This window comes from Lipotes vexillifer, unplaced genomic scaffold (genome assembly GCF_000442215.2).
Source record: "Lipotes vexillifer unplaced genomic scaffold, Lipotes_vexillifer_v1.1 scaffold1387, whole genome shotgun sequence".
Taxonomy (NCBI): Eukaryota; Metazoa; Chordata; class Mammalia; order Artiodactyla; family Lipotidae; genus Lipotes; species Lipotes vexillifer.
The window spans coordinates 1,545,902-1,573,080 of record NW_006790426.1 but is presented as its reverse complement, the minus strand read 5'-3'; the positions used below and the strand labels follow the sequence as shown (position 1 = coordinate 1,573,080).

The window sequence follows — 27,179 nt, the reverse complement described above, 5'->3', positions numbered from 1 at the left end:
CCGGTGAGCCATGGCCGCTGAGCCTGCGCGTCCGGAGCCTATGCTCCGCAACGGGAGAGGCCACAACAGTGAGAGGCCCGCGTACAGAAAAAAAGAAAAAAGAAATCACCTAGCTTGTATTCTACATGAGATCTCACCTATTTCTGAAGAGCTAATTTTTTCTAGTAATCTTTATGGGCAGCTTATATTTTGCTGAAATTTCAACCAGTCTATTACTTAAAATTTACCAGACACGTTGCAACCCAACACATTAGTTTCACTGGGAGTTTTCATACACATACCATGCACATAAATATGTTGGAATTAGGAGCATTCTCCCTAATGTCCAAAGAACAGTCACATGTATAGATCAGGAATATTGAAATAAATATGCAAATGGAGGGAAAACTGGCTTTTTCCAGCGGGGGACGGAAGTCAATCGAACCTTCACCAGACAGGATTCTGCTTGTCTATAGACAAGAATTCTTTTCCATTGTGGTATAGAACTGTAACATAGCTCAAGGGCAGTGGATGACTGGAATCCTGGAAGGGTGGCTCTAGAAAATGCATAGTTTTCAACCGAGGCACAAATTTTCCCCTAAACCCAGTTATTCATGGTATTGCACTACAGGGAATATGATGGTTACTGGAGGAAAACAGTCTCAAAACTTTGTGTTAACTACTTGCAGTATGAATCTTTCTAAAATGTATTTTTATAGGATCTACAACATCATTTTGGACCATGACTTAAGTGTTTAAGGTTGCTAGATAAGTAAGTACAGCCTCAGCTGTTTGAACCATGGTTCAGAATCACAAATAGATGTGTTCAAGTCCATGCTCGAATGATGAACGGCTACTCTTTATTGAGTAAATTAATGTACATTAATAATGGTGACCTGGAGGTCAGGCTTAAATTATCTTCAGAGGTGGTAAAGTAGTAGTAAATTAAGATTGGTTAATTATAATATCCTAAGATAAGGTAGATTGGTGGTGGTGGGGATCTTAGATTATTAAAGGGGTTCTGATAGGAAACAGGCAAGAAATGTGAAGGAAAAAGGGGAAATTAAAGTAGATATCCTGTCTTTTTATCCAACTTTTCTAGAAGCTTCTGCTTTTATACTCAGTTAATGTTCTTCCTCTTAGTACTCGGGTGTGTCTGGGAAGTTAGAATGGTGTCTTGGTTATATTTAAGAAAACAGCATCTTTCCTGCTCTTATCAAAAAGCCTTTTTAAAAGTGGGATATGGGAAGAAACCTCCAGTTGCGAACTAGGAATATCATGTTTCAAGTTTGTATCTGAGGAACGGGGAAGGTATAAAAGCATGCTTCCTCAGCTCCCCAGGCCTTTTAAATTCCTTGTAAGTGTGTCCAAGAGCAAGCTTGTGTTATTCTTGGTGTTCAGTCCATCGGTTGTAGACATGTAACTTTTATAGTCCTTGATTTACTGAGGAGATCTTTTGAATTTCAGGTATAAAACATCAGAATGAATTTCAGCGTCTGGTGGATCAAGCCAAAAAAGGATATAAGAAAACTGTTGGAATGTCAAAAAAAAAAGTAACAAAAGAAGAAGATGAATCTACAGAAAAGCTATTATCTGTATGCGTGGGTAAGAGACTTTAACTAAAAACAGAAGTATATGGAATTTTATAATTTTTAATATCAAAAGGAAAAAACCAAAGGAATTTACTTTGGACTTAATTGGTATTTGAAATGGGCAAAAGTATTTTTAGACATATAGCAGTTGTTGGATGTAAACTAGGTTTATTACTCTGGGAAGAATGATCGTTGAGATGTCCTGAAGACACAGGTTCTAAAATCTGTCTTCCTTTCCATTAATGAGAAATCAGAAGTTTTTTAGTTGTTTAAGCTTGAAGTATAGGATTTATTGCTGCAGACCCTTAGGTATCCTACAAAGAGAATAAATTATTTTTATTATAGGTCGCTGGTATTAACTTTGAATGGAATGTTCTGCTAAAACATCTAAGGCTAATAATACACAGCACATTCCAATCTCAACCCATTTTAAAATTTGAGATTGATATTTATGTTGCCAGGACTTTGGGCCAGTGAACAAAAAACAATCATAATGGAGGAAAGTGTACAAGAAAATTCTTTATTGTTTTGTCTTTATTGTGATAAAAATATACAAAACATATTTATCATTTTAACCATTCACAAATGTACAATTCAGTGGCCTTAAGTACATTCACAGTGTTGTGTCACCATCACCACTATTACACCCAAAACTTTTTCATCATCTCCAGCGAAAACTCTGTACCCATTAAATAATAACTCTTACACTTTCCCCACCATTGCTTAGTAATCTCTGGTCTACTTTCTGTGTCTATGAATTTGCTTATTCTAGGTACCTCATATAAGTGGAATCATATATTATTCGTCCTTCTTTGTCAGCTTATTTCATTAAGCATAATGTTTTCAAAGTCCCCATGTTGTAGCATATATCAAAATTTCATTACTTTTTATGGCAGAATTCCATTGTATTTATATACCACATTTTGTTTATCCATTCTTCTGTAATGGGTTATTTTCACCTTTTGACAGTTGTGAATAATGCTGCTGTGTGCATTGGTGTTCATGTATCTGTTCAAGTCTCTGCTTTCCATTCTTTTGGATATGTACCTAGCAATGGAATTTCTGGTTCGCGTAGTAATTCTTTGTTTACCTTTTCAGAAGGTAACCAAACTATTTTCCATAGTGGCTGCTCCATTTTACATTCCCACCAGCAATGCTTGAGGATTCCAGTTTCTCTATATGCGTGTCAATACTCGTTATTTTCCTTTTTTTTTTTTTACTGTAATCGTCTTGGTAGATGTGAATTTGTATCTCATTGTGGTTTTTTGCTTTGTATTTTTCTAATGACTAATGATGTTGAGCATCTTTTTATATGGTTAGTGGCCATTTGTTTTTCTTCTTTGGAGAAATGTCTGTTCAAGTCTTTTGCCCATTTTTTAATTGGCTTGTTTGTTCTTTTGTTGTTGAGTTTTAAGAGTTCTTTAAATATTTTGAATATTAATCCATTATATATATGATTTGCAAATATCTTTCAGCTTTTTTCTGGGTTGTCTTTTTGTTTTCAGGATAGTATCTTTTTGATGCATAGAGTGCTTTATTTTGGTGAAGACCAGTTTATCAATTTTTTCTTTTGTTGCTTGTGCTTTTGCTGTTATAGCCATGAAGTTGTTGCAAAATCAGTGTCATGAAGATTTTCCTATGTGTTTTCTCCGAAGAGTTTTATAGTTTTAGCTCTTATGTTTAGGTCTGTGGTCCACTTTGAGTTAATTTTTGCGTATGGTGTAAGTAACGGTCCATCTTCATCTTTTTGCATGTAGATAATCCAGTTTTCTGAGCACTGTTTGTTAAAAAGACTGTCCTTTCCCTGTTGAATGCTTTTGACATCCTTGTTGAAAATCAATTGACCATGTTTGTGAGGGTTTATTTCTGTACTCTGTGTTCTATTTAATTGGTCTGTATGTCTGTCCTTACGCCAGTGCTATACTGTTTTAATTACCATAGCTTTGTAACAAATTTAAGAGTTGGAAGGTATGAGTCCTCCAACTTTATTCTTCCTTTTCAAGGTTGTTTTGGCCATTTGGTTCCCTTGAGAGTCCATGTGAATGTTACGATGGATTTTTCTATTTCTGCAAAACGTGCCATTGGGATTGCATTGATTAGTTGCTTTGGTTAGCTGACATCTTAACAATATTAAGTCTTCCGTTCCATGAACACAGGATGTCTGTCATTCATTTTTGTCTTTTTAAAAATTACTTTCAACAATGTTTTGTAGTTTTCAGAGTGCAAGTCTTTCACCTCCTTGGTTAGATTTATTTCTAAGTGTTTTATTCTTTCAGTGCTATTGCATTCTTTATTTTTGTCCTCAGTTCTCTTGGTGTCGTGTAGTAGGTTGCTGCCTGAGTATAAGTATATACTTCATGGTCTTTGTGAACAAGTTAAATTTGTTCATGCAGTTGTTAAAGGAGAGTAATTGAGGTCCTGAGAAAATCTGGCTTAATATCTCGGATTAAGAGAATATTTTTGTTTATTGGCTGAATCTCTCCTTTTTTTTTTTTGCGGTACGCGGGCCTCCCACTGCTGTAGCCTCTCCCGCTGCGGAGCACAGGCTCCGGAGGCACAGGCTCAGCGGCCATGGCTCACGGGCCCAGCCGCTCTGCGGCATGTGGGATCTTCCCGGACCGGGGCACGAACCCGTGTCCCCTGCATCGGCAGGCGGACTTTCAACCACTGCGCCACCAGGGAAGCCCTGAATCTCTTTTGAAAATGATTGATTGCTTGTAGTCAGGGTTGGTGTATTCTTTGTGTATGTGCACATGAGTATTGCTCTGTCTGGGGTTCAGAGATGAGTGCTGCTGGTAGATAGCTGCGCATGAACGCATGTGTCAGGGATGGGTGGGGAGTGTGAGAGAGAGGCAGACAGACTGGCACAGACTGAAAGGTTGGGCTTTTTTTTTTTTTTTTTGCGGTACGCGTGCCTGTCACTGTTGTGGCCTCTCCCGTTGCAGAGCACAGGCTCCGGACGTGCAGGCTCAGCGGCCATGGCTCATGGGCCCAGCCGCTCCGCGGCATGTGGGATCTTCCCAGACCGGGGCACGAACCCGTGTCCTCTGCATCGGCAGGTGGACTCTCAACCACTGCACCACCAGGGAAGCCCAGGTTGGGCTTTTTATAGCATCATACAACCAGTGTAACTTTTGCTCTTTAGAGTAAACTTGCTCATTAAAGTGCCAATATAAGTGAACAAGGTATGTGTCCTGTTAAGTAAAACCTTCATCTGTTTTTGTTACTTTATGTTTCTTTAGGGAGGTTTAATGTCGGGGCCTCATGTTTTTGGCTTTATTTGGAGTTCCGTCCTGAGATCCATGGGCAGATATGAAGGATAACTGACTTTCATTGCCCACAGTTGTTGAATGATATTTGTCTGCAAGAGGGAATTTATCCTGTAGAAGCTTATATAAGAGGGGAAGAAGTAAGAGAAGAATATAAATCAGGTGCAAAAATAAAAGGTAGTTTTATGTTGAATTCCTGCTCCGTGGTTTGCCGGCTTGATTGCATTCTCCCAGCCAGTTGAGTGATGGAGTTGCCTGGGTTCACCGGGTTTACTGGGTGATTGATTCCTCTCAACCTGGTCCTAGGTGTCTGTTTACAAGAAAATATCCTAGAGATCCTGGATGGTCCTTTTAGTTGACTGCATGTTTCCCTTTCCCAGATAAACATTAGAGGGTACAGTTTTGTTTTGGTAATGAGCAGGCTTAGTGAAAGCCAGACAACATCAGGAGCTTATTTTTAGAAATTGTACTCTTGTGTGATGTATGCTGTTTGCAAGGGTAATGAAAACTTATAATTATTTCTGGAAAAATCTTGACCATATAGAGTTGGAAAGGTTTTTGTTTGTTTGTTTGAAGAATCTGTCTTATTCTTTTTCCATAAACTTTATCTTTATAACAACACCTTGACAGTTCTCGTTGTTGTCCTTTGTTAAAGGTCACTTGCCTCCACAAGTGCATGAGTGATGTGTGAAAGCTCTTCTACTCTATGAGCAAACCCATGAAAGGGAGCTCTATCCCAGTAGCACGCGTCAGGCATGTCAGGAACTCACTCGGTCCCTGAATCTGAAAGCAAGCACAAGTGAAGTCCCAGCAGAGCCCTGAAACACATCATGAGGGAGGGGCCTGGACACTGAAGAATCCTGCACAGAGATGATTTTCTGCACTTATATTCACAGATATTTGGTCACATCTGCATGTCATCTTCCTGCAAACACTGTGTCTGCATCCCCCCAGCTTTCCTGGGCCTTTATCTTTATCTGCAGTAAGAGACCTCGGAAAGCGAGAATATGACAAGGGATGTGTAGAAATGTGACATGTGTTGGATCAAACAGATATATTGGTTATGTCTGATTAGTTTTTCTCTTCCCCAGTGAATATTAGATTCTATGTAACAGATTTAGAAAAATGTCCAGATGGATTCACTACCATTCAGCAGTCAGTGACAAATATTGTGCTTCTCTTACTAATTGAATCTTTAATCCTTTTTTGTCATGTTTCTTATGTTTATCACTATTCTCTGATCTGTGAAGTATTCAGGAATTCTTTAGTAATACTGTAAATAAAAGCCTCATTAGAATGATAAGGTTCTCCCTGCTCCTGTTTTAAAGAACATTTTATTTTTGAATTAATTAATCTGGAAATACATTGGGTGGACAGTATAACCAGATAGCACCAGTGTAGTGCTAATTCTTACTCTCTGGCTGTCACTAGAGTTTTGGAATCAGTGTCCCATAAACTTCTATTTTACCAAATAGGAATATTAAATGTTGTGGAAATAATAAATACACAGAGGTTGTAAATTTTAAGGTACTCTTAAATGTTTCTTTTTTTTCTTTCTTTCTTTCATTTCTTTTTTCCTTTTTAGGACAGGAAGATAATAAAATGAAATTCTCAGATATACCCTCGGTAACAAACCACTTCCCTCAGTCAAAGCTGGACTCCCCAGGGAAACTAGAGCCTGACAGACCAGATGATTCTTCCAGTTGTACTGATATTCAAGAGGAAGCTCTTTCTTCACCAGAGTCAGATTCATGCAATAGGTAAGAAACTTGCAGTAGTTGATTATTTTAAATTTCTGTTTTCTGTGCATTCTAAGAGACCAGCAAAAGTAACCAGAAAATAGCTTTGAGGCCTGGTGCCATTCCTCATCTCCTTCCATTGTCTCCTGCTGCTTTGTAGGGTTCACAGAGGGATCAGGGCATGATGTGGGGAGTATGTGCAGCAGTCACTGGGGATTTTGTCTTCTGCTCTGTAGGCTTTTTTTTAAAATTATTTTTAATTTTTACTGGAGTATAGTTGATTTACAGTGTTGTGTTAGTTTCTGCTGTACAGCAAAGTGAATCTGTTACACATATATCCACTCTTTTTTTTAGATTCTTTTCCCATATAGGCCATTATGAGTATTGGGTAGAGTTCTTTGTGCTATACAGTAGGTCCTTATTAGTTATCTATTTTATATATAGTAGTGTGTGTATGTCAATCCCAGTCTTCCAACTTTATCCCTTCCCCCCTCCCCTTATCCCATGGTAACCATGTTTATTTTCTGCATATGTAACTCTTTTTCTCTTTTGTAGATAAGTTCATTTGTACCCTTTTCTTAGATTCCACATATAAGCAATATCATACTGTGTTTGTCTTTGTCTGTCTGACTTACTTCACTCAGTATGACAATGTCTCGGTCCATCCATGTTGCTGCAAATGTAGCCTTTATATAGATATTTTTCCTAGAGTTAGAAAAGAGAGCCTGACTGGCAGTGAAATTTTTATCAAAAGAATGAGTGAAGGAGATAAACACAGCTATACTAGAAAGTTGAGGTGGCCAGAAAGACAAAAGAAAGAAAAATTTAATTGAGCAAATAGAATGGATGGGGAACCTTTTACAATGAGAGATTTGGAGGTGAGTCATTTTTCCAAATTTTTTAAAAGACAATTTAAGAAGATGATGTGTTTTTGAAAGATGACATAGTGTTGTGTTATAGTTACCATTTTGTGTTCTCACCATTCACTTTATATGATAAATGCTACCCATGTTTCTACCTCATCTTTATAACTTTTTTTTAGTAGATGCAGCATTCTGTTGGGTTTCCGTACCATAATTGACCAAACTTTTAAATTTCTATTGTATTTCTACATCTTCCCCAGTGTTTTTTATACTTACACACCTAAAGCTGTGGTAGAACTCTCCCTATAGGAAGTCTTTTGTTTCTAATGAATTACTCCCTTAACTTTAGCATCATTTTGACCTTGGTAGGTGGTGTTGTTGCCTTCTGAATGAATTGTACCAATTTTAAATGCTAACAGCAACATGTTGTTTAATCTTTGGTATTTGTTCATTTAAAAATTGCTCACAGTACTCTAGAATGATAGATTATGTCTAGTCTAAAATATCAAATTAAGAAGAAATTTTTTTAAGAGAAGAATATACCCAAGGACCCTCTGCTTTCCTAGGGTTCTTGGAAAACAGCTTCAGGTTATTCAGAATCAAGTATTAGGAAGGGAAAATCTTCTCATTTTGCCCCGAACATTTTCAAGATCAGATCGGGATCAGTTTTATCCCGAGTTGGGTAAAGGCAGAAGATACGGTAGCCTGAGTTTCTGCAAGACTGTGGCTCTGCTGCACAGTTACTTTGGATCGGGCCATTCCTGTAAGTTCATTGGGTAGTGTTTGTTTTTAAACACAAAACTTATCAGAGTACAGGGTAGAAACGGAGGAGAAACAGAGTTCAGGGAAATAAGAGTGAGTTTTTAAGCATAGTCACGAGATGCCCGAATGTTCTGGAATGCCAGGATGAAATGGGACATTTCTATATATTTGGAGTGGAGGGTGGAATGGAGGAAAATGAAAAGGGGAGACACATGGCAGCCAGATGTATTTTTATCTTGTGGTGAGAGTGTGGGAAACAGGATGAGTTTGTTGGAGGTCTTGGCCTCAGACAGACTTATAGGCATCACTGAACTGTGAGAGGGTTATTAAACCATTTAATTTCTTTTAAAGTAGGCTCTTATATTCTTCCACACTTTAATTAGTTATGCATGTATATATGTCTATACACACACACACACACACACACACACACACACACACCCATCCAATACACCCATGACCAGTGGAACTACCTGCTAATTGTGAATTTTTAACAGCTTTATTGAGATATAATTTACATACCATACAATTCACTCATTTAAGTGACAATTCAGTGGTTTTTACTGTGTTGCCAAAGTTGTGCCACCATCACCACAATTTTAGAGCATTTTCACCACCCCGAAGAGAAACCTCATCCCCATTAGCAGTCGCTCCACGGTTCCTCCCAACTCTGCTAGCTCCTGGCAACTACTGATCTACTCTGTCTCTATTGATTTGCCTATTTTGGACATTTCATATAAATAGGATCATACAATATGTGGTCTTTTGTAACTGGCTTCTTTTACTTAGTGTACTGTCTGCAAGGTTTATCCATTTTGTATCATGTTTCAGTACTATATTCCTTTTTCTTTCTAAATTATATTCCATTGTATGGATATGCATTTTATTTATTCATTTATTAGTTGATGGACGTTTGGGTTGTTTCTAATTGTAGTTTTAACAAGGACAAAAATCATTGACTTTGTTTGCACACTTTGGAAGCTTAGCTTTAGAGACCGAATATGAGGATTTGCGTGGCTTGCCTTGAGAAATCGGTCAGTGTCTGGTACTCATATCTCAAGTATAAAGAAGTGTTACACACATTGTAACTATTAAATATGTTAAACTTTAAAATTTTAATTTAATTAAGTACGCTTTTATACCCTCCTTTTAATTTGCCCTGTCATTTTGTCAGTCTAAGGTTTTTTACATTTAAAATGTTGAATCTGTTCCTTATATAAGACCTAGAAACTCAGGCTAAAGGGAGAGTGGGAGTACAGTGGTATTTGATTTGATACTAGGGCGGCCCACTGGGCAGCCGATTCCCGAGTGGACTGTGGAGGAGGAAGTGTGCAGGGGGAGCAGCCGTGGTGCAGCAGGAAAGTACAGGCTTACATTTGAGTGGCTTCAGGTCAGGATCTGCTGGATGATTTGGGAGTCAGTCTTTTGAAGTCCGTTTCCATAGCTATGAAAAGCATGTATAAATATCTCTGTCTCAGATCTGTTGGGAAGATGAAATGAGATAATAGATGTGAGGGTCTTTGATAAATATATGATTATTATTCTGGTTTTATAAAGACCAAATCAATTGAATTTTCTTCAGTAATACTGCAAAACTTGGGTCTCTAGGACTGGATATTTCAGAAATGCTTTCATAGTCCTCTATTCCTTCATTCTAATTCTTAAGCTATTATATCATAGAGTAAATCCCACAATTTATTTATTTTTTCCTACTTCCGTTCTGAACTTTAGAAAGTTGTGAGCCTGGGCTAATTAGTTCCATTGAAAATTCATTTAATTCAGCCTCAGCTGGGTGCTCACCACCTAATTTACTCCTTATTGCATTTCCTACCCAGTTGCCTGTGTCTGTTTCCTCACTTTGAATGAACGAACACCTTGTCTCTCAGTTCAGCAAGGCAGCTAATCTGACCTGTCTCCAGATCTTCCTTTTCATTTTAAGGTTTCTTGTAATTTCTGACCACTTCTTTCCTGTTAACTGTAAGAGAAAGATACATTTCTTAATACATTTTGAAAGACATATTCTTTCTTAAGATGAACTCATCCACCTCCTCTGAGACTTTGCTCCATCACTCATGTCTTAAGTTTGCTCTCAGATGACCCTTTTTCATAGCCCTTCCTCCGACCTCTTCTCTTATTCTTGCCACTATGCAGGAAGTAGTTTTGACTTCCTCTGTGAATTCCTGTAGCAGCGTCTCTGAATTCCATAGCAGTTTGTCTAAATCAAATCTTGCCTTGTATTATAGTTATTTGACTATCCTTGTCCTTCCTGTTATTACTCATCAAAGTCCTTAAGAATTGAGTCTGTCACTCATTTAAAAAAATATCTCCTGCCTTGGGTCACTACACGACCATTATTAAGTGAAGGATTTCTTGATTCTAAGGTGTACATTTTCTGTTTTACATTTTAATGTCTGAAATTGTGATAGGTACAGTGATCAGTGGTGTTTTACAGTTGCTGCCAGCCAGGTGGTGGTTGTGATATACTTGCCAGTGTGTGAGTTTCAGTTGAGTTACATGTATTGTTAACATTACATTGGTTTGTCATTTAAAATGTCTTCAGCAAAATAATGAGAAAAAAGTTGTGTACAAAGAAAGTAACAAAATACAGCAGGGTGAAAGTTTGATGTTAGCGAGGTAGTGTTCACTGTTGGATGAATGACTGTATTTCTGTATTTTCTTGCAAAACAGTCAAATGATTTACAAGACCTAAAGATGCCCACAAGTGTCTGAAGACTTGTTACGTTTTGTTAGTGAACTATGTGCAAAGGATTGCTTGTTTGTTACATGATCTACTGAAGGCAGGAGAAATGGTCACATCTCTTGGAATAGATGGGAAAAATTTCAAAGTAATAACAGTGAGCCTGACTGATTCATCTGTTGCAAAGACTATTGTTTGGGTGTCAAGTGTCAATTCGTCAGACATTTCTTGCTGTCTTTGAACAGAAGCTGCTCATCTTCCAGTCACAGGTTATGTGATTGAGAAAAACAAAATTATGAGTTTAGTTTGCAGAATGGGTGTCAGTGCCTTACGTGAAATGCCTGGAGACAATTGTCAGGTAATTTGGAGAAATGCTTTATCTCCAGTGCTTTTGGTGGTACAGAGGATGACTTTGTGAGGGAAAAAACAGACATCGTAGACGTTGAGTCAAAACACGATGAAGAGGGCTTCCCTGGTGGCACAGTGGTTGAGAGTAGGCCTGCCGATGTAGGGGACGCGGTTTCGTGCCCCGGTCCGGGAAGATCCCACATGCCGCGGAGCGGCTGGGCCCGTGAGCCATGGCCGCTGAGCCTGCGCATCCGGAGCCTGTGCTCCGCAGCGGGAGAGGCCACAGCAGTGGGAGGCCCGCGTACCGCAAAAAACAAACAAACAAACACGATGAAGCGTACGGCTCCGAATCTGAATACGTTTTAGGAATACTTTAACCAACTTATTTCAGTTTTTTAAAAAATATATGTACAACAATGGTATAAGATAAAAACCTATGTCTACCTATGTTTAAAAGAACTCTGGATATGTAAACATTAAAAATAATGATTCCTCTTACCATTAATGTTGTCTTAGATTTTTGAAATGTAGTATCTGAATATGAATAAGGTCCCTAACTCACTTCAAGCATAATTTTACCACCTAGTTGGAAACTAATAAAGTCGGTCATAACACTCATAAAGTTGGTGGTAGCCTGGCAGAAGGCTGTCACAAAGTATAGTGATCCATTGGTTAATGCCAGTGCGATTTAGTGACTCTAAAATCTAAATGGTCAAGAGAGATACGCAGTTGATTAGGGTAACTAACACCTTAGAAGTCAGGACAAGAATTCAGAGTGAAAAGGGACCCATCACAACCAAATGCCTTTAGTGGAATCAAAGCATTTCAGAGATTAGTGGTCTTTATTTGTCTGGTCCAACACTTATTTTCCATAATTCAGACATCACGTGGAAGGGCGATGGAGACATGACGCTCAGTGACTTTGTTCAGATCTTTTCCAACCCTAACATTCTGTAATCCTGTTATTTTTGACAAGTTAATAGTTGATAAATTATCTGTGTTCTTTTACCGCTTGACCATTGCAGACCATGAATCAACCTTCTAGAATTATGCTTATTCCTTGTATATTGAAGTCTTCATTTTTTACGAAAATTTTCTCACTTTTTCTTTTTATGATAGTTTTATTGCTTTCACTGTAAAGCCCTAGATTTTCAAAACAACTTTTAATTTAGATGTTATGCATGCTTATTGTGAAAAATAGAAAATTTAGGTAAACAAAAAGTAAGAGTCCAGTAAAATTTTATCAGCCAGAAAGAACTGTTAACACTTTCATATGTACATTCTTCTAAAGACAGCAGTATGGGTACGTGGATACTTAGAGGAACATTTTTAATACAGAAGCATCATACTATTTTGTAAATTTTTATGCTTTTTTTTTTTCTCTTTTAAAGAGACAAGTCATGCTGTTTTAGGTCTAATGTGAGTGAAAATAAATTGTGAGTTGCTTTTTTAATTCATGTAGTCATGCTGTAATACAGATTATAGATCTTACTGAATTATACTATTGGTTTTCTTTGTGTTAGAGCAGTATTTAAATTTATGTAATATGCCAGATTGACAACTAAGAATAATCTTACTTTAAGATCCAATAGGTGTATCTAATCCAAATAATTACTAGGATGAAATTGTTTGTTGCTAATTTGATTCTTAACTCCTAAATAAGTACCTCTTTTAGAGTTTTAATTATTAATGTTATATTGATTCTTTCTTGCCAATTTGAAGACAGATGATAAAAAAATTGATAAGAATTTTAGATTTTTGTACACCCCCTAGATGACTTCCGGGAGTTCAAGAGACTTGTCCAAATTTCTGTAAATTCACTTATTGTTCTTCTTAAGAAGAGAGGGCTTTTGTTCCCTGAGTTTTGGCAAGCAGAAAAAACTCCATTTTTATTGAGTGCTAAGTTATAAGAAAAGATGCTTTTGATTATGACCCTAGAGAGGAAGCTTTAATCTTCATGTAGAGATGAATAGTGGTCATGCTGTTCTTTGGAAGAACATTTAGATCATTATTTAAAAAATATATGTATGCACTTTAATTCTAGGCAATATAAGTTAAAAAGAAACTTTTTATGGAACTGGAAAAAATTGTGTAACGTCATAGATTAGGTAATATTATATCAGTATTCAATTTCCTGATTTTGAAAATTTTATTATGGTTGTGTAAGTGAATGTACTTGTTCTTAAGAAATGCACGCTGAAGGGTTAAAGGGACATGATGGCTGAAACTCTCAGTGCTTAAAAAAATAACGTGTATGTGTGTGAGTGTACACACACAGAGAGAAAGAGTGAGAAAGCAAATGTGGCAAAATGTTAGCAATTGGAAAATCTGGGTGAAGGGTCTGAGAGTCATTTTTTTTGTAAGTGTGAAATTGTTAAAATTAAAAAAATTTATTGGAAAGGGTCATTTTCCATAATCTGAGAAGCTTGTTTATACCAGAAGGTTTTCTAAAGGAAAGATTTATAGTTACGATTTATTGGCTAAAAAAAGTGGTAGCCAGGGATCTACATGGGATGCTGAGTATTGTTCTCAGTCTCTGAAACCATATTTATTTCAGTCAGTCTGTTCAGGACCGACTCAACATGGTTACCTCAGCTTTGGTGTGTTAGAGAGTGTGGGCTAATGAAGCAGGGACTTTGATTTCAGTAGGAATGAAGAGTATCACAGAGACCACCTAATTTCACTGCTTGGTAACCTGTAACCTGCGTGAACCTTCTTGCAGATGCCAAGTGCTGGTCATAAAAGAACCTGGGTCAGGTAAGGTGTGAATGAGTACATTTTAACTTTTCACACTTCCTGGCCAAAACCATTACCTCTTCTTTGATGCTAGGTCAGTAGCAGCATCATTGTGTAGGAATTACAATACAGACAGGCACAGAACAGCGGAAACTTTGACAAAGAGGCGTATTAACTATGGGCCATGCATTTCATATATTTTGGTACAACTTTTCCTCACTTTTCAGTCATTTTTCCAAGAGACATCTGTCCAAACTTCTTAAGAGCAAGAGAGCAAAAAACAAAAATATGTGAAGAAATCTTGATTACAATTTGTTGGAAATTTTAAGGAGTAGTTAAATTTCAGCTTTTCTTAAATTCTGAGTCAATTGGAGAATGATGGGGAAATTGTAAGAGAAAAAGTGCCATTGTGACACTCATCTGAGGAATGTAGAGTACTGGCACCATCAGCCTGTTGATAAGACCACGCTGAGTTTATTGCTTGTTGAAGGGAATGGGAAACACTACCTCTATCATCAAAGTGGCCTCTCAGCCAGAGGGGCAAAGCTGACTTGTGTGTTGAGATTACGATTTTGGTTTAGTCAGTTCTTTCAGTGTGGGTGTTGGTTAGGATTGGGTAAACCTAATAGTTCAGAATTGGTGAGTACAGCAATATGAGGATTCCTGAGGAGAGGAGCTCAAAGAGTCCTTGGGGATATGTCCCTTGATGCTTGCTATTGAAAAGCTGATGGGTTTTGTAGGAGGTTTTTGGACTTAACAATATGTGAGTGCTAGGAGTGTTCTGTGTTATTTCACTTAGTCCACAGGCAAGCCCATTTTAGAGAAGTGGAAATGAAAGGTCTAAGGGGTCACATAAGCAGCTTAGGGTTGTACACATGGTAGATGGCAGTACCAGGACTTGAGCCGAGGTCTAGTTGACGTCAGAGCCCAAGTTTTCCTGACTGATAATGCTTATGGCCAAGTCAGCTCGCTCTTCACATTCTTGAAAGAGAGTAAACATGCAGTGCTTGAAATGTTTGGGCTTTTTGAGAAGCAGACCCCGAGACAGGGATTTGAGTGGAAGTGGTTAATTTAGAAGGTGAAAGAACCGCACTGTAGGGAGTGGGAAAGTGCGACAGGAAAGGGAAGATAGCATTTAAGGGGCATATTATCAAACCAGACATTCCTGTGAGCCACGGGGGTTTATCCCTCCTGGGAACTGGGAGCTGGTTTAAAACACACACACCTGAGTTGTGCCACCCAAGGCAAGGGGCAGGGATATGTCGTTTGGTTGGGGGCTGCTCCCTGCTGCTTCCAGCCTTTCATGCTGGCGACAGAGCTGGCTCTAGCACGTCAGGCAAAGGCGCTTACGTTTGGAGATCAAGCACGTCAGGGGATGAGGGCAAGGGGGTAGGGGCAGGGCACCAGTGGGATCTGCCCAGGCCGTGATTCCAGCTGAAGACAGGAAACTGGTTTGGTTTTCTGTAGACTCTGTTAATGCAAATGGGGTACTGTAGACTTCTGTCTGTATCTCGGGCCCAAGAGAAGGCAGGAGCGGGGGTGGGGGGAGTCCCAGAGCTCACTGCCCCTCTGTGCCCCTGTTTGCCAAGCTCACTTGCCCATCGCTGCCAGGAAGGGGAGACGTAAGGGTATTTGGGGGCTGTTGAGTAAGTGGTAGACGAGCAGATGCCAGGGAGAGAAAGGGACAGATAATCTAGAAAGCTCTGAGACAAATGGGTCCACAAACTGCTGGAGGAAAATGTGTTTGTTGATGAGAAACAATTTACTTTTTCCTCTTGTGTGATAGATAATGAACTGAAGTATGAAGTAATCTTTTTTATCAAACTGAAGTTCACCAACATACTAAATAAAAGTCTCTGGGTCTTAGGCAGGGAAATCACAAGCACGGAACTGGGAGTTCTTTGATTGTCGGGAATATTTCCTCATTATCCTGGTTTGTTTCTCCTCGGTGGCAGTTAGAGCACTGTTAGTGGGCCTTGTGGTGTCTGTGGATGTCCTCTCCGCTTCGGGTGTGGCAGAAGAAGCCAGCTGGTCTTTCTGGGGAAAGTCTTTAGGAGTCCTCATCAAAAGGTGACAGTATTGTGTGCCTTTGAATCCTCCTTGGACAAAAAGCGCGGGAGAAAGCTAACCTTTCATTTGGCACATTTCATAGCAATTATTTTTAACTGTTTTTTGCACAGAATTTCTTCTTCATGATTAAGAATCAGAAGGTATTTTGAAGTATACTTCTCTGTACTCTGATTTTTACTGATGTGTGAACCTTAAATATTTCTCTAATATGTATTTGCTGGGGTTTTTCCCTGACTTATTTCAGAAGACTTTTGTCTAATTCTGCTCGTACGTAGCTTAGCGTTCTCATCTGTAGCTTAGTGTAATATTTTTTTCTGTCATGTTTCTTGTGTGTCTTTGTCTTAAGTGGATGGCAAATGGGAGTCAGGTTTCTGACTGTTGGAGGGGAGACTACAGACAAATAAGGCTAAAACTATCCATGTGGTAGTGGATTAGAATTGGAGACCTTAAAATGAACTCATGTTTAGCTTAATATAGAGTCAGATGGATACATACAGAAATATTTATAGATTTGTGTGTGTAAGTGAGCTAGTTATTTTACACATGTGTTTCCTTTTTCTGTGAGCTGCCAGGGCCCAGAAGCAAGGGCAGCACAGTTGCAAGGAGCACACCTAGTGCCCTGATCTTGGTATTTAATAACATTTTCCAGAAGAAGGAACCAGTGCTTCTTGGAGAAATGGCTAAATCCAGGGCTGGGGCAGGAAGCAGGGAAATGCTAGAAAAAGAGACAGAAAAGGGGGGAAGGAAGGTGAGAGGAAAGGAAAGGGAAAAGAAGGGGAGAAGAAGAGAAAACAAAAACCTGACAGACATACCTCAGCCAAGAGATCAAGGTCAACGTCAACAGCAGTGTTCTGTTGATGGCGTGTGTGCTCTTGGTGTGATGACCTGGAAATGACACATTACCTCTGTGGTCTTCCTCCTCCAAACTCAGTAACCTCAGTCAGACTGTGTGAAAAACATCAGACAAACTCCAGTTGAGGGTCATTCTGCAAAATGACCTGACCAGCATGCCTCAAAACTGTCAAGGTCATCAAAAACAAGGAAAGTCTGAGAAACCAACACTGTCTAGAGGTACCTAAGGAGATACGACTACTAAATGTAATGTGGTGTCCTGAATGAACTGGAACCAAAAAAGGACATTAAGTAAAGACTAAAGAAATACAAATCAAATATGAACCTTAGTAATAATAATGTATTAATATTGCTTCATTGGTTATAACTAATGTATCAGACCTAATGTAGGATGTTAACAATGGAAGAAACTGGGTGTGGGGCATATGGGAACTTTCTGTACTATCTTTGCAACTTCTCTGTAAATATAAAACTATTCTAAAATTAAAGTTTTTTTTAAAGTACATTACAACATCAAAATAAGGAGACATAGTGGCATGAAAATATTCAAAGAATGTATTGAATACTGGAAAACCATAGTCATCGAAACATTTTCTTCAGTGGTAAATTGCACAGTTTCTAGGTTGTAGTAAGTTTAGTTATTGAATTCTTTTTTTTTCTTTCATTTAATAGTACATATTACATTTAGTCATATAAATTAATAAAGCCCTGTGTAGTGCATTCCATAAAGTGCATTATTTTGTACTATGTCAAAATGTAATCCATGAATGAAGCGTGAAGGAAGAATTCTGTTTTCCTCTCGGTTGTCTTACTTGTTTTATCAGTTTTGCTTTCTTGTGCTAATATTTTTACTTTATAGACTGATTCCACCTCATAGGATGTAGCTTACTCGGCCTTTACGTTTCATCAAAAGAGAAAACATGCACCGTTTACGATAAGCCTCATCGTCTTCAGTTACCATGTTTTCATTAGTGAATATATACTTGTAAAAGTGGTTTGAGTAGTGATCCTCCCAGAACAATGTGAAAGTACAGATAGTTTTTATCTTTTCTCCCGTTCTCATCGGCAAAGGGTATTTGCTGTTAATAATGAGTCTCTCAGATACTTCATGTTGGCACCTTTTAGGGACTTTTTTTTTTTTTGCGGTACGCGGGGCTCTCACTGTTGCGGCCTCTCCCGTTGCGGAGCACAGGCTCCGGACGCGCAGGCTCAGCGGCCATGGCTCGCGGGCCCAGCCGCTCCGCGGCATGTGAGATCTTCCCAGATCGGGGCACGAACCCGTGTCCCCTGCATCGGCAGGCGGACTCTCAACCACTGCGCCACCAGGGAAGCCCGGGATTTTTTTTTTTTTTTTAAATGCATTTTCACTGGGTAATCTGATGGGCTTCTTTATAGTAGCTTTTTTTTGTTTTTGTTTTATAATAAATTCATGATTTTTCAGCATTCTGAGTCAACCCTAGGTGGTAGATATTTTTCTTTGTTTTCACCAAATTCATGAACTGCCATAATATAAAGACCCTCTGTAAAATTACTTTGAGCCCTTCAATTTTCTGTATCAGGAGAGAGTTTTACAATTCCATAGTGGTTGCTAATTTGTGTATCTAAAATGCTTGTTGAAATTGGCAGTCCCTTCTAGGTTCCACACTTGTCACATGATGCCTTCATTGTCATAGCTTGTAGCAGTGTCTGATTGTCACCGGAGGTATTGGTATGATGACTGTAGTGTTGAGAGTTTGGGTTGGCATGACGCGGTAATACTTGCTATTTGCATAAGGTTGAAGTTTTTAAAAATGTGCTTCCCTTTTTAGTTTTTCAGACATTTTGTAAACCATATAGGAATTCTTGTTTCAGTGTGCTTCTGTGTATATTTGGCTTGATTCATAAAACAGATATAATCTTGACTGGTTCCGAATTTAGTTCTTCATTAAAAAAAAAAAAAAGAGAGTAGGCGAGAACGTATTTTTCAGAATGCTTGGAGCAGAGTAAGTATGAGACCTTGAAGGAACTACCAGTTCCTTCTAAATGTTAGAGGGTCAATCGTTATTTTGGATCAGCACTCCCAGACCCCCAAACATAGGCAGGCAGTTAAGAGCTTTCTCTAGTTTAACACAAATTGTCAGAATCAGAATCCTTTAGTCTTGTTCTGGTGAATGAAATTGGATGAACTAGAAATGATATGTAACTTGCACATCATGCTGTTGGAATTTTGTATTTTCAGTGAATTGTTCAAGTTTATAATTTGTTATAGTCAACTTGAAAGTTAAAGTCAGAGCTTTTTTCCTGCCTTCTCAATTTATACTATCTTTGCTTTTAAATCAGAAGAACACATGTTTTGAGGTCTCCTTGGAGACCTTCAGCACCTGGGAAGAAGGCACGTTAGGATAGAATACAAACATTTTCAATTTCAAAGGTACCTTGAGAAATCACTAAATGTAGTAGCTTCATATCACAGGTAAGGAAATGGAGGCCTAGAGAGGTGATGTGACTTTTCTCAAATCATTCACCGAATAGAATTGAAACCAGTAATTCTCAGCCCAGATTTTGCCCCATTATAACATGAATTGCGTCAGAATTTTTATCTTGGGTGCCATTGATTCCTTTGTGAGTAGAACAGCATTTTAATTGAGTTATTTAAAAGGTCACTTAGACATAGAATGACCATATGTTCTGGTGTCTCTGAGATCGGCTGGTTCCCACTTATTCTCTTGGCATCATTATTAGTAGTACCCCGTATCACTCTCCCAAGTGTCTGGGTTTAGATGGTAGATTATATGGTTGTCCTGTCAGAGGGACATGCCGTGTTTATTTGCACGTCTTCTTTGTTCTCTTAGTCCCACACAAATAGTCACATTCTGGAACGTGGGTACATATTAAATTGCTGATTTTGCTTACTCCTATTGATTTTACCACGTAAGTAGTACCCATTGTTCTTGTATCTTAGAGAGATTCAAGCGTTAAAATATGATGGGCCTCAAATGCGGAGGCTTGTTATTTTTTAGGTAATTCTGCAGAAGTCACTTGTGGAAGCCTGTAAGGTGCTTTACTATGCTGCCCCTGCCCTAGCAAGCACATTTCGTTAGAGCCTTTTACATCTTGTTACTGCAGTATGGGTAATAGTACAAATCAAAAATTAAAAAATATGTGTCAGCATTAAAATTTGGAATCAATATAGTTTTGGAGGGATAATTCTCATACACTAGATCATTTGGTCTAAGGCCTCATTTTTGTGGGAACTGAGTCACAAGGCAGTTCAGTGTGTCCACTGCCTAAAACCCAGCAGTTTAAGGCAGTTTTAAAATTCTCCTCCTCCTTGAACAGATCGTAAGACTAGAGTTTTATGGCCTGAACCTTGACTTGATACTGGGTTTCTGTGGTTTGGTGGTTGGTATTGGCCAGGCCTCCCACATTTGTACAGTTGAACATGCGTCCTCGGCATGGGCAGCTGGGCAGATGATATAGAAGTGGGCCTGGCTGTGCAGAAGACATGCTGCTCCCATCACGAGCTTCATACCCTGCCTCTTGTTGTCAAGGGAACTTGTGTTCGAATGAAAGCTCCTTCAGTGGTAGAGGAAATTTTCATCTTGAGATGCTGCTTGTCTTGTAATTCGTTTCTCCTTACGGGGCTGAATACTGTAACCTGTTACTGTGATCTCGTTGTCTTCTAGTATTGGGGTTTTTTTGTGTTGGTCATTTATGCTGCTAATAGTTGAGTCAGAACAAAATGAAGCACCGTGATTTTGTCCCCCTGCCCACTTAACTTGAGATTTTGGTTCAGTATCTAGTTGTAGCAGTGACAGTTTTGCTAATTTAAAAAATTTGTCCCTTACATTAGACTCTCAGAGTTGATGTCTTCTTTTTTTAATTTTTTTTCCCTTAAATTTATAAGTTTAACATAAGCACAGATGTTTGATTGTGCCTCGAAGTTGAGTTTTTTCCAGAGGGCCAAGAGGATTCCAGTGTTTGGAATTAACCTAATGTCTTTTTACCTCTTCCTTGAAAAAAAATACACAGTACTTTTCTTCACTTTTAATAAGAATTTAAAGTGATTGACCTAAAAGGTATGATTCTCTCTTGAACACAATATTTCCTAACCCTTTTCTTGCCACCTAAAAATATGATAGCATTTGTGCGTCAGAATCTTCCATCAAAGAGATGATTGATGCTGGAGACCAGAGGTGCTGCCATGGGCTTGAAAATTGGTTTGGCCATTCTGGGTCCTTTTGCATCTCTGTAAACTTTAAAATTAACTTGTCAGTTGCTAAAAAAGAAAGAAAAGGTCTACTGGAATTTTGGATGAGATTAATAGATTAATCTCCCCAAATTATAGATTAATTTGGGGACCAACTGACTTATCAATATTGATCTGGTAACAGTATGGTCTGGTTTATATGGTTTAAAAGGATGACTCCAGATGCTGTGAAGAGTGAATGGGGGGTTAGAGGTGAAGCGAGTGGCAGCAGGGAGACCAGTTAGGCTTTGGTCCAGTCCATCCAAGGGGTCATGGTAGAGCAGATTAGGGTCATCATGGTAAAGACGGAAATGGATGGGATTGGGGATACATTTTGGAGGTAGGATAGACAGCACGTGCAGGTGGTTTGGACGTGGTAGGACAGGAAAAGCTCAGCCTGTGGATGAATTTTGGCTTTAACAACTGGGTGCGTGGTTGTACTTGCTAAGTAAGATGGGGAAATCTGAGAGAGGCAGTAGAAAGCTTGGCCAGGGGTTGGGGGTTGGGTCGTGTTGGTAATCAGGGGTTTTGTTTTGGGCCTGTGAGATGACCAAGTAGAGATATCAGACAAGGAGGCGGCGGTAAGGAGAGAGATCAGGGCCCGAGATACACTTAAAGGCATGGTGTTGGCTCTGAGCCTGTAGTGCAGGTGTGCGGAAGAAAAAGGCATCTAGGACTGACCCCTCTCTCACTCCAACATTGAGGAAGTAGAAGCCTTTAGAAAAGACTGAGCAAACGAGATCCAGGAAGCGTAAGACCAGTGGTGGATGAAGAAAACTAAGACATTGTGATACCACGGAAGCTGACAGAAGAAAACAGATGAGAAGTCAAATGAGACAAGACTTGTTTGACTAGGGAGCAGGGACTGTGGACTTGGGCAACATGAAGGTTTTAGCAGGTGTGGCTTCACGTGAAGGGGTTCCCTGGAAGACTGACCGGTGTGCACTGAGGGGAAGCCTTAGGGGACGAAGGAGAGAGCAACTCCCACCAGCTCTCAGGAACTTCTGCTGTGAAGGGTGGCGGAGGTTAGGACTGTACGTGGAGGAACACGGGATTGCGGGAGGGCTTTGATGGGAATATGTGGTTGAGAAGGGGACACTGATGAGGGGTGGGGAGCCAGCTGCGTGAGTGAAGTCCCGAGGAGGCAGCGAGGTGGGAGCAGGTGGAAGGGTCGGCCTGTGTTAGGAGAGGGGTTGACTGGCCTGTAGAAGCAGCAAGGAAGGCAGGACACAGGCACAGTTGCAGGGGCAGCAAGTTCCTGCCAGTTTTATTGTTTTTAAATTTTTGGCTGCGCTGCGTGGCTTGCGGGATCTCAGTTCCCCAGCCAGAGGTTGAACCTGGGCCTTGGCAGTGAAAGCCCAGAATCCTAAGCACTAGGCCACCAGGGAACTCCCCTGCTTTTATCTTCTTAACGTACTTAAGGCAGTTTCATCAGCTGAGATTGGGGTGGGCTGGCGGGTAGGCAGTTTGAGGTGTGAGCCTTTGAGAATGGGAAACAGAACATGCCAGGAAAGTTTTGTAGGATCACCTGATAGTGAGGATTGCCCATATAGTAGATGCTTGCTTTGGAATTCTTTGTCATCAACTAAGAAAAAACTTCGAATGTGTTTAACTTTCAGATATAACTTAGAAATGTTGTTGACTATGAAAGAAGACATGCTAATACATTTTCTTATCATGTATAGAGGTTTAATAGAACCTTTTTTAAAACATTCAAGATTTGATATTCTTTTTGAGCACCTAGGGACCGAGAAGGAAAGGACCCATAAACTCAAAAGAAAAATGGGCAAAAGCCCTGAACAGATGGTTTGCCCAGAGAGAAATGCAAATTGCATCTATTCTCACCGGTTAGGTTGGCAGGCATCTTAACGTTTGCTAATAGACTCTGCAGTAAGGGTATGAGGAAACACACACTCTCATTTATTACTGGTTGGAGTGCTACATAATACAGTCCCTAAGGAGAGGAAGCTGGTGAGACCAACCAAAAGTAATGTTTGGCCTTTTACCCAATATTCTCATGAATTTGTCCTGTAGGTACACGTGCACCCGTACAAATGACTCTACTTGGTGTTACTCATCGAGTTATAGTTTATCATAACAGAAGGTTGGAAACTACTTTGAGGATTCATCCCTGGGAGCTGGTTGATTAAACTCTGGTACATCCACACAATGAGATGCTATGTGATTGTTCAAAGAGGAAAATCTCTACATGCTGACACGGAGAGATTTCCAGGATACATTTGCAAGTGAAAAGACCAAAATTCAGAGCAGCATAGATAGCATTCTGTTTCTTTTCTAAAAGGGGAGGAAATGAGTATACTTTTATTTGTTTGGTTTTGCATAAAGAAACATCAGAAGAATGAACAACAAACTAATAAGTGATTATGTGCTGGAGTCAGAGGGGAACGGGTTGCCTGGGGACAGAGGAGGAAGTGAGACCTCTCAGTGTCCATCTTCTCATGTCATTTTGATTTTGAACCATGTAAAGATATGAATCTACTTTAGCCAAAAAAAGAGTAGGTACTTTACAATAAAGTTTTGGAAATCGTCATCGTCTTCATCAGTGTCATATTATATAAATTGGTTCGTGAAGGTTCGTGATGCAGCAGTAAGGTAAGACAGATATAGTAACAGGGTTTTGTAATTTAGGGGCACTGGAATTAGTAAGAAAATTGCTGAATAGGTGTTTATGTTTCTGGTCAAATTAAGAGAAAACAGTATCTAAAGAAAACCTTGTCAAAGTAACTGAACCTAAGGTGTAAGTATCTTACTGTAATTCAATGATAGCTTTGTTATTTTTTAAAATCTTCTTAATTGTTTTTGGAAGGTTAACACATTACATTTGGTTTTTAACTGTTAAGAATGTGTCATTGAATGAATTTAAAGTTGCCACAAAATCTTTTTCTACTAATATACCTTACTGTTTTGTATTTTATTACAGACTGTTTTTTTGTTTGTTTGTTTGTTTTTCTGGGAACATTTCTGGACTTCAGAATACCCCTGAAAGCTAAATGGTTCATCTTGTTTCAGATGGAGCATTTTGATTGTTGAAAGCTTGTAGAGAAAATGTGGGAACGTGGAGTCGTGTTCCCATATTTTTTGCATTTTCAAAAGAGCTTAAACTGGGTGGTACCTGGGATCTACAGTCCTTTGGATGAATGGGGCATTGTTCTGGGGGAATGTATCTTCCCCTAAGATGCTATGACATCGAGTCCTTGAACTTTATATGCGTCCATCAGATCCCTGTACCTAGCCGTCCATCTTTGTTCATCAGTTCAGCCATGGCTTTGCGCCTCTAGCAGGGTGCCTGGCACATGGTAGATGATTGAAATAATTTCCCTGGGCTTCAGTTTCCTCGTTGATAAAATAGGATGATAGTGTTTGTGCCCTGCCCGCCTCTCTGGGTGATTCTAAAAAGCAAATGAGGTGATCATGTATTGTGAATTCTTTGTAAATTGAACATTTCATCTCTTATTAAGGATTTTCCACATATTACTTGATAAATAAGTTCGTTCTGTTATCATATTTTTCTTATATCTGAATCTGGAGCTTTCTTCATTTTATCTTTTTCTAGATCTAGTGGAGAGCATGAAAACATCCCTCTTTTCCCTTTAGTTTCTCTACCTGTCAATTGGGGATAAAACCTAGGGTTCTTATATGAATTAAAGCTAGTGTATATAAACTAGTCATCACAGTGATTTGTAGAAGTAACTGCTAACAAAATGGTAATTTTTTGTTTTGTGATTGAGTGATTTTTTTTTTTTCAGCCTAGGATGTTTACTATTCTAATATTATTGTCAGCCACCTGCTAAAGTACTTGGCACATAAACTGTTGCTCACCCTACAGAACAGAGTATTTGAAACAGGGGTCTGAGTAAGGATTCATGGAGCTGGTAGCATTTATTTAAGTACTGTTGTCTAGTGGGCTTATATGCTGCCCATCAGTCCTCCAGTGATCAGCCCTTAAAGAGGTATTTTTTTAAGTTGGATATACTCAACCATGCTCAAATTAATGCCACAATTATGCGGGGAGATTTGGGGGGGTGGGGATTGGTGGAGAGTAACTAGTAGATAATAGAAAAATTCCACTTGTAAGTAATCTTTAATCCACAGGATTTTTATAGCAGATGTTTGCATTTACCCTTTGTACCTGCCATGCTGGATAAATAAAAAGTTCTGATGAATTTGCACCCTGGTGTCATAGAAACCAAAGATTAAAGATTAAAACAGCAGCACATAGTGATCTGGTCTCCTAGGGCAAATTGAAGCATGGTGCTGAGGCAGTTGTTTGGGTAATTCATACCCAAATCTGGTTTATGAAAATGGATGCAGCATTTATTGAACACTTACTGTGTGCCAAGCTCTATGCTAAACATTCTGTGTATTATATTGGTTAATCTTTAAAATATTCCTTTGAACTATATGTCTTATTATCCTGACTTTACAGGTGAGGATATTGGGACTTGGAAAAATTAAGTAACTTGTCAGGGTACAGTAAATGACAGAAACAAGACTGAAACCTTGACTTTGTCCAACACTAAAACCTGTGACTTTTTTCCTCTGGGTAGTACGAGCAGTCCTCCCTTTGCCAGAGGAACTTGGTATGTCACTTTTCAGCTTTGGTGGTAAAATCTTGACTGGTAGAAATAGAAGGCTGCAAGAGAAATAAGCAAAGAAAGTGTTTTCCTTCACCTGATAAGATGTTATGCCACTACTTTTGATCAGAGAATGACAAGAGTAAAATATTATAGGAGGACCAGCTAGGACAAAGAACGGCCAGCAGCCAGCAAACAAAGAAGTAAGCAGTTGAGCTTACACTTCCGAAAGTTTGAGCTGAAAATGAAGTCTAAATGGTATGAAAAATTAAGTGTGGGTGTTCCAAATAGAGCTACTAGACTCTTCCTGTATAGGGGTTGGGAATTCCATAGAATTGAAGATTCATATTTTTTGCCTATAAACCTTTATCTCATGTATTTAATTTGTATAATAATATCCACTCTAGCCTGGTCTGGATGGTGACATCAGGCAGCACGATTTGAACACCCTCCCACAGGGAGCTCTAACGTTCAAGTTCCAGACTCCACGTTCATCTGGCTTCTTAAATCATGGTCTCCCGGAGTGTTTCAAACCCAAATTGTAGGGAATCTGAAGTTTACTCTGAAAAAATTTCTTGTCTGAGAATTAAAAGCTACAGCTGTGTAGGCTTGTGCGTGCCCTGACTCTGGGTATACTGGAGGGAGTAATTTATTTTCTCCTGTGGAGGATTGTTTAGATGTCTTGAAAGTGTGTGAAAGGAATTTTTGATCTCCAAGGCATATTAAAATGATTAAGATTTCAAAAATACTAATTACTGCTATACACAAGGAAGAGATCTGAGAGTGATAATTTTAGTAACACTGCCTGTTTTGCCCAGTAGTCTCTTTGTAAAATCCTATTTGTGAAACAGTATGTTTAATTTTAGGAATGTGGCTTTTGAGTAGAATATAGTAAGTACATTACCTTAAAAAGGAATGGACATTTCTGTCTGCTATTTTAATTGTATTAGTCAGCATCAACTCACAGTTTCTTAGTGGTGACTAGAATTGGAGCAGCAGACGTAGCAAAATATGCTGAAACTTCATTTTAGGTAAACGTCAAGCCTCCCAAACTTTCTGTCATTCAGTTTAGTGATTTGGTTATCATCAGGTTAGTGACTGAGCTGGAGTAGGAGGAAAGGTGATGAGAATTAAGGAAATCGAGGCACTGTGCATCGTGCTAGTTGGTAGTATTGAAGTTGCAGACGAAGAGGAGATTGCAGACCACTTCTGAGATGTGTCTTGTAAACCTCCTTGTACCATCTGTTTTCACTGACGTAGTGTAGCAAAAACCTCTTAGGTTTGTGTCCTTAATGCTCCGCAAGTATTTTCCTTCAACAAATCAGTGATTTGTACTGATGATTTGAAAGCCTAGAGGTTAATTGATCACAGACTAAAAGGTTATTTGACAGGCTTGGCCGTCCTGCTTACTTAGCTGGAAGAGTAGGGATCCTTTGTAACCTTCCTGC

At 39.0% G+C, this 27,179-nt stretch overlaps 1 protein-coding gene across 2 annotated transcripts in view; it reads left to right on the top strand.

The window, feature by feature from the left end:
• Positions 1 to 27,179, top strand: part of RAD18 (RAD18 E3 ubiquitin protein ligase) — a 123,171-nt gene that overhangs the window by 81,762 nt on the left and 14,230 nt on the right. The window contains exons 10-11 of one of the 2 annotated variants that reach the window (XM_007463714.1): positions 1,447 to 1,584; positions 6,426 to 6,600. In XM_007463714.1, coding sequence (XP_007463776.1) covers positions 1,447 to 1,584; positions 6,426 to 6,600 — 313 coding nt within the window. The remainder of the gene's footprint in view (positions 1 to 1,446; positions 1,585 to 6,425; positions 6,601 to 27,179) is intronic. The other variant, XM_007463715.1, reaches the window with a different exon arrangement.